The sequence below is a fragment of the Hyposmocoma kahamanoa genome, unplaced genomic scaffold (assembly GCF_003589595.1).
Source record: "Hyposmocoma kahamanoa isolate Upper Pololo Valley unplaced genomic scaffold, ASM358959v1 220, whole genome shotgun sequence".
NCBI lineage: Eukaryota > Metazoa > Arthropoda > Insecta > Lepidoptera > Cosmopterigidae > Hyposmocoma > Hyposmocoma kahamanoa.
The window spans coordinates 776882-789699 of NW_020653740.1; the positions used below are offsets into that span (position 1 = coordinate 776882).

Genomic DNA, 12818 nt, shown 5'->3' on the forward strand with positions numbered 1-12818 from the left:
AATAGGTTCTCACTACGTCACTACTCAAAGTATATCGAGAGAAAAACGCCTTGAATTGGAGAAATAGCAAAATCAACTACATAATTGCTAAAAGTAATTGCTCCTAAGTTAAAGTTAGGCGCTATTTATAAAAATGAATCTTCATGCGTGAACAGCCACCCTTTGAGGTGGATGATTTTCTTCAAAATGAAATGGGACTACTATGGAAATACCCCCTTTCCAACAAAAAACGAATCATGAAAATCGGTTCACAAATACCGGCGTTATCGCGTAACATACATTCAAAAAAAAAACATACAGTCGAATTGAGAACCTCCTCCTTTTTTGAAGTCGGTTTAAAAGTAAACTGGAATAACTGAAATAAAATAAGACACTAACTTTTATTTTTCATACCGGAGACCGATCTAACCTAAACGGGAGGAAGAGGAAGGGTCGTGGGCTCAAGACGCACCGACTGATAATAGTAGTAATTTTACAATTCCGGACAAAGTGCTTCAAATCCTACCGAATAATTTTATATAAGCGGCTTGCTAATAATTCTATGTAAATGCTGCTATTTAAGGGATATATGCGACGTGGAAAAAATATTGATATTAGATAAATAAATAAGTAGTGTTTTTATCAGTAATCATCAAAGTAGCGATGCAACAGCAATCGATAGATTTAAAAAAAAAAAAGGTAAAATGTTAGATTCCCGCATTTTCCCCACATGGCGTCAATACCACAAAATGCCCAATCGAGTTGAAATACCCCGCAATTGGGGGAATTCGTCACAAATTGACAACACTGTGAGATGTTGCCCATTTATTTTGAGCAATTTATCCATGGAGAATAATATAACAACAAGAGGAAATGTAGTAAAAAAAATACAATTGTCATATTTTTATTTTCATACTTTTAGAAAAAAAACGTATTCCAGAAAAAAAAACGGTTGTTTTTTCTTTTGTTTTTTTCACCTCAGAAAGAAAAACGGGTTTTTAACAACACTAGTCGCGACCATCATGCATAGCCATGCTACGGGGGCTGATCTAGACAATGGGAAAAAATCCCATTAGCCAAACCAGCCTGACCATCAATCTGACCAACGGGAAACACTGAATATTTCTTCCTAAACTGTCTTCTTTTAACTTATTTTCTACTAGCTATACTAATAGTGTTTTTTTTCTTCATTTTAATGACTTATTCTGTAAAAATAAACTGTCATCACGTATTAAAATATTACCTACTTGTTAATTGCTTGCTCCTTTCAAACCCTTCGCATTTTCTAAAATGAAACCTAACAATTCCTTCCTAAACTGTCTTCTTGTAATTTATTTTCTACTAGCTATTCTAGTGTTCTTCTTCTTCTTCGTTTTGCTCAATGGCGGTTCCTTCTTTTTAAGATTTGTTACTTGTTTACTGTCTCTAAATGTGACAGTAAATTGTCATAACATCGCGTAAGGGGCTATTTTGTCAAATGACTATAATTTTCGATTATTACGATGTCTCAGTTCTAAAAGCAATAGAGACCGACGATGCCCATAGTAAACGTAAATAAAATTAATCTTTAAGGTTAGGTATTCCGTATCAACGTATTTTCACGTTTAGAGTACTCAACCTTGATATGGCGAATAAACAGTCGTTAGATGCCAGTCATACACATCGTCCTTCGCTATACATATTGTGTACCATAGATTAGTAATAAAGCTATCTTTGTTACTAAAATTGAACAAAAAAATTGTTACACAGGACACTGCCTCATGTATAATAGGTAATTAAATTAAAAAAAGGATATCATCGCTCTAAACTCATTGTTAAATACAATCTACAATTCCTGTAAAATGTCCTTCAGTTATATAATATATAAATAAATTACAATTTTCTCGAAGTGGTTACAAATAGATTTTATTGAACATCATGATGAAGTAACATACTTTTAGTCATTTCTTTTTTGTGAAATTACCTACTTAGTTAGTAGTGGAAATGAAATGCACAGTGATGGTGTGGTAGGGAAGAGTAGAAAAAAAATCCACTTGTCCCCCCAGGGGGGAAAGCTGGTAGGGGCTACTAGAATAGGCCATTTATACGTCCCAAAAACTGGTCTCCTCTCAGGCGAGGGTTTACGCTATAGTCAGCCACGCTGGCTCAATGCGGGTTGGGGACTTCACACGTTTTCAGAGTGTTGTGAACCTTCTTCGACGTGCAGGTTTCATCACTATGTTTTCCTTCACCGAAAAACTCATTGTAAATTTCAAATTAAATTTCGCAAATACATTCAGAAACTCCGAGATACGAGCCCAGATTCAAAGCTACGGCCTCTGTTTGAAAGGCGGTAGGTCAAACCATTAGGCTACCACGGCACTCCACTATTTTGTTTATAATCTAAATGCAAGGATTGAAAACAAAGAAAAAATGGATTTCTTTTTGTGTGTTCAATCCTTGTATTAATATTTACAATTCGTAGATCTTTTTTGTTTATAGTATGCATGAACTACCTACTATTAGATCAATTAGACGTATCGCAGAATAAAATCAAGTAAACAGTACAAAAGTCATTCATCGAGATCGAGAAACGCAACACGTTGTTCTCGAATGAGTTTGACAAAGCTTCCCTTATCAGTGACGCGGACAGCGTAAACAACTAAAGCTATTTATAAAGGTCTATAAGTAGCTTGATCAGTAGTCTTTCTCGGACGTCTTGAAAACAGTGTCCTCACTACTCTTTCCTTTATCTCAAGACAGATAACAGAGATAGTTTACGACTTGAAAATTAGCGTACTCAAGAATACACAAGATAAAGGTCAATTGAAAGATCTATATTATAATTAGTCATAGTAATTGTGAACCCTCACACGTTTAGAAAATAATATGTTTCAGAATTAAACTAATTGATATACAGCCAAATGAGCTATTCCTTTAAATTTGATTAATTTACTATCTAATGACAATTAATGCCAGTGCATTAATACGTGCTAAATTAAAAGTACTAAATAAATTAAAACAGGACTGTGGCCTTTAAAACAATGAAACAGATTCTTATTTAATAACCGAAGTAAAAACGAAATGATGCATAAGGGAGTCACCACACTTTTAACGCAGAATCGCATTAAGCCGGTCAGAAAAAGCTTTATTTCCATGAACGTAAGAGCGAAAAAGATGTCGCGCGTTTCGCATCGGGTCATCGGTTCGTACGAACGCGGCTCGACACAGGTCGGCAACGAGTCTGCGTGCGTACGCATGCCGACATCGCGCAACGGCTACTCCTAGTTTAGAAACAACGGCGGTGCGCGAACGGCCGCGCCAACGACGTTTTACCACACTTGTAGCATTAAGATGATTCGAATGATTCATTCGGGCGTTCACGCTACCGTTAGTTCGGGCGTCACCGCCGCCGGTCAGCCGTCATCGGCTGCGTATGGACGTTATCAGAAATTCCTGTGACCTGTGCCACATAGTAAGAGCCGATGCGATACGTACAGTGTCCTTTTCGCTTTTAATAATACAGGGACATAAAGATTTTTCTGATAGGTCTAATGCGATTCCGTGTCAATAAGTGTGAAGACTCCCTTATACTTTACCACCTAGTACTACTATTTATTATCTAAAAATGTAGTCCTTAAATAACGTTTACTTAGGTAATGAAACTATTTTTCCGGATTTAAATCGCGTATATTTGTTTTTTTCAAACAACTTACGTTTCGGCCCATTTACAGATCCCATGGTCACGGTTTACCTGTAAAGGGTTCGACACGTTGATTTGTTTGAAGAAACAAATATACGCGATTTAAATCCGGAAAAATAGTTTCATTTCCTATATGTAACAATCGCGAAAACCTAAGAACTCGCTGTTTACTTAGGTATTTGAATGCAATAAGTCCAAGGTCCAATAATGACAATTCTTAGTTTTCACTGTACACCTACTTCATACTATTATAACATAGTGATGGACACTGTTAATTATAATATGAAAGTCAGACTATATTGAATTTATATTGGATACTTATTTACATGCGCTACAAGTGTTAAAATAATATGTAGATAACAACTTTGAGGAAATATAATTACAAAAGCAATTTTATAAAGAAAGAAATAAAGATAGCATAATTAAAAAGTTATTACAGATATTTATAATTGTGGCCAAAAGCTGACAATTTAACTTTATCCCTGAAATGATGGCATCTAAGACTGCTAACAGATTGACTGCACTTTTGCAATTAATGCGTGAAGTAGTCGAGACCTCTACTTAATGAAGTCGAGTTCGACTTCATGCAGTTAATGCGTGAAGTCGTTATCCGAGAATTCGACTACATGAAGTCGCAATGCATGTTGTTCACGCATTAACTGCAAACACGCAGTCAATCTGTTAGCAGCCTGAAACTTTTGACATCGATATGTTCGTGTTGTTGTCAGTAGAAAATAGTTCTTTGTAACTTCGCAACATGGCGAAGTTCGAAATGTAATTTTTAACCTCTTGATTATGTTATGAGTTAACTGAGATTTATATAATCATTCAATTTTACGCGTACTGGACAAACTTTTAGCCAAGCCATCAAGGGTGTCGTTTTTATATGAAAAATTCATTGTTTTTAAATAATGACAGTAACGTTTGTGTCTTTTCGATACAGTATCAGTCTTCGTTTTTTCGATTCTACATATAGCGCGGCAGGACGACCAATAATCTAAAGCTAGAGCTCTTCTATCCAAAGAAGCAGATGGATGGAGGATGTTGGTCAGGCTGTTGTGGCGAGCGACTACCTGGTCCTTTTGCCTGAAATTAAGATATTGGTAATATTAAAATGTGTGACGTCATATTTTGATTATTATTACCACCTTATGTAAGTAAGAAACGACTCGAGGAAAAAATTACTACACAGGCTACTTATTCTCATACAGGCGATTACTCCACCTACCTACCTGGTTCTTAAATAAGAAGAAAATTCTCTGGAATTTCAACCTTCACCATTACTGGAAGTGCCACCTCGCCTGCCAGGTTTATTTTAATATCCTTTTACAAAAAGCCAATTTCGAGTAGACATCCATCTTGTGCCTGATTGGTCATTGAAGGGAGCAATCCTAGATAGTTCAATCGGGCGACTGTACCAGATCAGTCTTCTAGTTTATTTAATTCATCTAGTTCCTTAGTTCGATTTGTTCCTTCTGGGACATTGAACGAACGCTCCAAACTAGTTATTTTATTCACTTGATCTACTACGAACTAGTAGGTATTGTGGGGTCAATAGTACACTGTACTAAATATTTAAAAATACGATTTTTATGGAATCGGCACTTTTACAAAACAATAACGGAATGACGTATATATTAGTCAGAATAGTGTAGTTAAAAATCAATATTTTACTGTCTCCGTGGCCGAACGGTTACCATGCTGAACTGCCACGCAGAGGTGCTGGGTTCGATTCCCGGGCCGAGAGAAATACTTGTATGGCCTACATTTATTTCTTTCAGGAGTTTGGATGTAATTTGTGGTTGTCTATGTGTGTGTCCATGGCACCCGCGATACAGGGTTTCCCTAGTGCAGGGCTATGGGTGTGTACGCGTTATTGTGATAATATTTACAAATATTACAACGATTTCATACACACGTGAGTTGATATTATACATACAAATACGTACCAAAAACATAAGCATTTACTTTTTTACAAACTTACACATACAGTGTGTTGATTTGCATTCTGGCCATATTTAAGAAATTAATGATAGAATTAATGCTAAATCATCTAAAAATATTTTAAAACAATATTCTGGCAAATTGTATCTAATAAATTTATCGATCGTTTATTTACCTATTTTTTTAATTATGATTATGTACTAGTATTGTTATAATTTACTAATTAGTTACAATAATTAGAAAAGTTGACAGATAGAAGTTTTTTTGTATCTCAGATTTGGCACTTATCAATTTTAGGATACATGAAAGTATTGCTAGAAGTACCTATTCGCACGTGAGTTTCGTTTTAACTTTCCACGTTTGACTTCACAATTCTAAACGCAGAGACGATTTATGCGCGCAAAAAAAAGTGTTGCCAGACTTTTGCGAAGTTAATTCGCCAATTTATGTGTGTTAAGTAAGATATTCGTCCAAAGCATTGGGGAATATGAGCTCTCTTATTTACTCCATTCCCCACAAAATCCCCAATCAAATTTGTAATTCCCCAGACATTTAATTAAGTAGCCTAAAATCGCCTTTTCCTATTTCTAACATAGCCTAAATATCGCGCCGAGTCGCCGATCACTTTTAGTCGCCGTGCGACCCCTCGAAGTAGCCTAAATGGCGAAAAATCGCCCAATCTGGCAACACTGTTCTTCGACACTCGTAATCTCCTCCGCGTAAACTAAACGTTTAACATCATGCCATAAGAATAGTCACACACTTACAACTGATGGTAATGCAGGTTCTGGTGAACCTGGTAGCAGTTCTTGTTTGCACAAACTCTTGTTTACGTACTAAACCACGTGGCATTTCGTGAGAGACTAGCTCATAGATCACTAGAATTGCGGCGAGTTCGACCATCCCACCTTTAGCTAGTGCGCTCGCTTACAGGCGCGTGCGCTCGCTTACAGGCGCGTGCGCTTCGTTTTAGAAAGAAAGAGATATCAATACTTTGTCGGTTCCTCCGGCTGCGCTAAAATTTAGTAGCACGTACCGTGCAAGTCATTGACCTTTGGATCAAGCAGGATCAAGTGATTGCGAATCGATGTTTACCGCAATTAAATAAAAAATAAGAATTTGGGAAATTTTTTTTCGATTAATTTTTTAGTGATTTGGGTTCAGTTTCAGATATAGAATGACCTCTGTAAATATGGGGAGAATGCAAATCAACAGATGTAGATACATGTAGGGGACTTAAAACGTTGTAAAAATGTTGTAAAAAATTTTAACATATCTACAAAGCAATAAATGTTTATTTTACCTTTGAGCTGCCATATCTGGAAATTGTATATCAATGTCCTTCTCCAAACCAAAAACTTTTTGAGCCTCCAAAACCGAAGTTAATGTCAGATGATGCATAATTTCATTGTGAATTTCTTTACTTCTGCTGTAGCAGTTAGAGTTTTCATTCTCAGATACACTATCGCTCTCAGAATTGTACCACGGTAGAGAACTTATATTACTATTTGCATCTGGTGATAGTTGACTGAAATAATCCGACACTGACAGGGTATCTACAATATCAGCAATAGCCTTTAATTCAGATGACTGTTTCTGTTTTTGTTTAGAGCAATCCTCTACTTGAGGAAGGTTTATGTTAGAAGAATTATTAGTAAGTTGTGGAACATTCCACCATATATCCATTAACTTCAATGAATAAGCTGAGTGTAAAAAGCTTGACTGTTGCAGTACAAAACTTTTCCATATTTCATTTTCAAGACCAATTGTGAATTTAGGGTTCACACTTCTGATCTCAGCCCCATCGCTATCAGTCCAAGACGTACATGAATTTTCATCCTCAAGACTTGGCTTTATGTCGCTATTCTGAGACATGGCTTCATCAATTGCCGACTCTTGAGTAGTCATGTAAAATTGCAAATTGTTTATGGTTTTTCTTATATCCCCCTTGAAATAATCTAAAAATTTAGCTCCTAGACCTGGCCAGCATGTTCCACTATCTGCCAAACATAATAAGTCTAACCATGTTCCAAGCATTCTTGGTGAAAGTGGACGCATTTTGATCACTTTCCCATATTGCAAAAACCTTTGCAAATGTGGACAAGATAAAGACGCCGTCACTAACACAACTGGACGTTTAGAACTTTGAACAAGTTGAGCGATTGCGGACGAGAACCCATCATCTTGGTCAAACACTATATCAGCATCGTCAATAAGAATCAGAGACATTGCAGTTCTTCCCACCTCTTGGTTTGTACTTTGCTGACTCAGATTTTCTTTCTTGTGAATAGAATTCGGTTTTTCGTTAGATAACTTCTTTGGTCTACCTTTTCTTTTATATGTTTTTAAAAGTAATGGTTCAACAACTTCTTGTGACTTCTGCGATTTATCTCTATTAACTTTGTGAGACTGTGTTGCTTCTTGTAAGTCCTGTAACATCATTTTACCGGTTCGTTTACTGCTTGCATTTACTTCAATAACTTTCATAGCTAGTTCTGCAGCAACAGAATAAACACTACACGTTTTACCGCTACCTGGTGGACCAGTCAATATCAGCAGATTCTTTGCTGTTTTCATGCTATCTTTACTATCTGTATCTGAATCATAGAAATCTGATGAATCGGAGCCAAGAGTGTCCTTAACTCTTACATGATTTTCAGTCCAAGATTGCAGCCATTTTTTTAATTCTCTAATACTTTCGACATTCCCTATTAATTGTTTTGTAGTCATTGGTTTGTATTTAACAGTCCAGTTTAAATGTTCAGGATCATTTACAATTTCTGATGAACCATTTACAACTTCGACGCTGCTTTCAAAATCCGTGCAAATCTCATTAAGTTCCCCTTTACTCACACCTTTTAACATCCTATAAGTGCGATAAACAGGAAACTTAGGGTAATACTCTTTGAAGCTTTTTAAAACTGCTGATACACTATTTTTTTTCACCTCCATAAAACTTTTCTGTTTTTTTTCTGATGATTTTATAAGGCGATAAAATAATCTCGAGTCATCTACAGTTAGTTCTTCATTCTGGTCATCATCAAATTTACTGTAAGAAGCGTTAAATTTATTTGATTCATACGTTTTAATTAAGTCTATCTGTTGCACATGTACAACTTTAGGAAAACAATTACTGCTTTCTAAACTTGTGTTCTTTTGTTGAACAATTATTTTTTTTAACTGATCAGGCACTCCACTGTATAAAAATTTATGTCTAGCTTCCAATTGTTCTTGATTTAGCAGCAGTTTTGTGGAAAAAATTGGCGCTAATTTGGTAGAATGATTTTGTTTACTTTTCACATGCACTTTTTTAGATTTTGCTAGAACCTGTTTGGGTTGTTCATCACAAAATATAACATCACTTTGAACTACAGTTTTTACTTTACTTTCAAGATGTCGTTTTTTTTTTGGAGTAAAAACACACAATTCTTCGTCAGAACTATTCAACTGTACATCATCTATGTACTTGACAGGCCTTCTTACATGACGCTTAGGTCTTCCTTCTTCTAACTTTGATTGTTCACCATTTCTAATTTCTTTATTTTCAGGCATTTCTTTGATTGAAAGATCTTTGCGTTTTCGTTTCCTTCTTTCAGTAACATTATTCTCTTTCTGTTTAATGTTATTTTCTGTGCCCCCATTGATACAAGATTTATTTTTATTATGTTGTTTTAAGTCTTCACTAGTTCCGTCTTTGTTTAAACTCAGTTTTCTATTTTTTTGTTTCCTCTTAGTTTTAGAACTCAATTTTACTTTTAAAATTGGAGATTTATTATTTCCAGGATCAATATCAACAATAATAGGTTCTGGTTCTTTTTCAACTTTCTTAAAATAGCACAGCATATTTTCCTTCTTTTTTAGAGATGGGGAGAGTTTTTTCAAAAATTCCTCATCCTCTTTTGATATAGGTTTTTTGTCAGGGTTTATGTTTATAGGGTCTTTCAGAACACTATTGAAAATATTAAACAAAAGTATTGCTTTAGAAGGCTTATCACCACCATTAAAGACAGTAGGTTGGTTATTGACATTATCATCATGTGGTTTGGATTTTTTGACAATTTTTTTTGATGACTTTGACTTAATTTCTTGATCATTAGGTGTCTGTTTATTTTTATTTGTTATCATCTCTTTTAACCGATCTGCTCTTTTCTGCATTTTTCTTTGAATACACTTTTCCTGAAAATCTTCCATTTCTATTTTCTTTAGAGCTCCTTTTGCTTCAGCCATTTTTTGTAGAACTAAATTTCTTTTAGCTTTCAGAATCTTCTTGTCAGTTATTTCTTGTAAGTCTGAAGGATCTACGTTTTTCTCTTTTCCAGGAGAATTACCACCCATGCTTTTGTTTCTTGAATCCATCATTAATTTAAAAGCATTTGTTTTCTTTTGCTCCTGACTTTCAGTTACAGGAGACACACTAGCTATTTCTACATTCTTACGAACATCAACTATTTGTGAAACAGTATTTAGTTTCTCAACCTTTGCTTTATGTTTTCGGCGAGCCATTTTAAAAAGATAATTTTTTGGTCTGAATCCTTCAATTTTAAAGTCTAATTTATTGCAGTTTCTTTTTTCAGGTGATTTTATTAAGAGACTACTATGAAATACTTCAGAAACATCTAGTACATCTTGGTCTTCCAAGCCATCTTTTCTTAATTTGTATTTCTTCAGTTTTTTTCTCAAAACCTTGCACCTAGATCTATATTTCAGTAAATTCTTGTGTCTCAAAACATACTTATTACGAGTATGACATATACTGCTGTCGTAAGACGTATTTACATCTAAAGTACTGGTGTCGATATTGACTTCAGCTGCAGTACTATCAGACAAAGTTGACATCACTTTCCTGAATAAAAGAAAAAATGCTCACATTATTTTCACAGCATGTTTTTAAAGTTCAAGTGACAATTTTTACCCAAATGTCAAGTTTGTCATAAATTGACATTTGGGTAAACTTTCAAGTAATTACCTTGTAAGGTTTCTAATTCTGATGCCAAAATTATGTCCATGTTAAAAAAACAATAGTTCAAATATAGAACGTCACTGTTGAAGTACATTCTGCACCGAAAGATATGTGACGCCCTAAAGACGCTTTGCTTTTTAACAAATATATGTATGTTAATAAGTGGACTTTAGGAACTCTTAAAACCGATTAGATATATAATGTGTACACATTAAAATTTGTATGCTTTACTTAAACCAGTATACAAATTTGAACTATTCATATTAAGACCACCATTGTCAAGCAATTTAAGAATCGCTTTGCAAATGGCAGTAGGTCATGGTTTGAATCACAGCTAATTTTTTACCCCTTTTACCTCTGTAAGGAGTATCTTAGAATGTTAAATTCTCAATGTGTTTAACCCACATGCACTATGTGAATGAAATAAAGGTGAATTTATTTATAATTTTAATGGCACTGTTAAGTGAGACATACATGAAAGAAGAAAGAAAGTTTGAAAATAACTCAAAACTGAATATGTAAGTGATTATGCATTGTTAAGTACACTTAACAATCCATAAAAATAGAGGACACAATGGCATGTATAGTGCGGAGTGGTTTAGTGACTTATTAATCTATCCATGACTGCCACACATTACTAATAATATTCACCCACTGACATCTACTTGATGATTTGCCTTGTTTGGGACCAAATCATCAATAACTTGCAGTCCATACACCATACCATTCTATCAACTCACATTGTTGTTAAATAACGAAATGTTGTATTGGCTTTGAATTAAGTTGGTAATCATTAATAAAAACATAATAACATATATGCCAATAGAAATTCCTTTAAAATTATTTTACCAGTCAGAGTAGGGTATCAGATTCTTAAGGATCAAAGTGTACAAAGTAATAAAAAAATATGCAGATGGTTATAACTCATTATTTAGGAAAATGTGATTTTCAACCCATCACTAGTATAACATCATTACAAAAATAATAATAATAATAATGCAACACACTCATAGCCTCACACTAGGGAAACCCTGTATCGTGGGTGCTATGGGCACACACCTAGAACACACAAATTACACCCAAACTCATGAGAAATAAATGTAGGCCATACACATATTTCTCCTGGCCTGGGAATCGAACCCAGGAGCTTTGGGTGGCAGTTCAGCATGGCAACTGTTCGGCCGTGGAGGCAGTTAGGCTACAAGATATTTAACATGTGAAATTCGATAATCACATTTTCCTAAACAATGACTTATGACTTATACAATATTGATAACTGCAATGCAAACAGGCATTGCAGGTATCAATATTGTAATAATTTGAAAGCAAGAGGTCATCAAGTCATTATCATTTTTTAATACTGTACATAATTTTGTAGTGAATCCAAAAATAATTTTATTTGCCAAAACTGACACTGACCCAAACTTAACAGCTGCTATTGAAGGAAATAATAATAATTAATCATTGAAAAATTACTGTAATAATACTTTTCACTAGCTTTAAGGGTTTAACAATAAAAATTACATTCACCCAATGCCTTAAATTTCAAAATGTCCATAGCTTGGACTTGGGGAAAAGTAGTATGTGGCTCAATGATGGACATAGTTATAAATAAATACAAAATTTGTCTTTGCCTAAACGGTTTTCGTGAAAGGAAATTTTAAAAAGAATAATTCCCTGAAAATGTTTCATATTTTATAATAATTACAACGGTATGACATTGGGACACTAACTAGTCCAACTCAAAACCATTATAAAGGTTAGAAAAAAAAACAAAATACAAACCATACATAGTCAATCCAAACAAACACGGCAGTGAAAATTACGATTGCTTAATTAGTGTATACGTTTGCCTCTTTCGTGATTAGTCATCAATAACTCAGCAGTCATAAAATAAACACTATTTATAGTGTAATTATTTGATCTCCGTTAGGTTTCTAATTTTTGAGAAAATTGGCGGCATAACCAACGCATTTCGTAACTTAAATCTTTCACTGTCAACTGTAATTCATTGACTGTCACTGTCAATGTCAAAATCATCTGACAATTTTGTTTCTATTTCGTCTATGTTTTTATAAATACCACCTTCGTTATAAAGCAAGATAATTTTTTTCCACGACTCCATGCTTAGAGGATTCTAAGCATGGACGTCCTCTAAGGCAAGATCTACCGAAAATCAATATTTTTTTCGTTCTGGAATTTCAGGCCGTCCTCAAAAAAGAAAAAAATCCTGAAATATTTTCATGGAATTTT

At 34.6% G+C, this 12818-nt stretch overlaps 1 protein-coding gene across 1 annotated transcript; it reads right to left on the reverse strand.

Annotated features, from left to right (window-relative positions):
• Window positions 1-4377: 4377 nt before the first annotated feature.
• LOC113228039 (reticulocyte-binding protein 2 homolog a) lies at window positions 4378-10441 on the reverse strand. The gene is made up of 3 exons (XM_026461178.1): window positions 9289-10441; window positions 6909-9234; window positions 4378-4747 (listed from the first exon to the last, which is right to left on the reverse strand). The coding sequence occupies exons 1-3, from the start codon at window positions 10439-10441 to the stop codon at window positions 4486-4488; spliced, it is 3741 nt and encodes a 1246-aa protein (XP_026316963.1). The 3' UTR covers window positions 4378-4485.
• Window positions 10442-12818: the final 2377 nt, after the last annotated feature.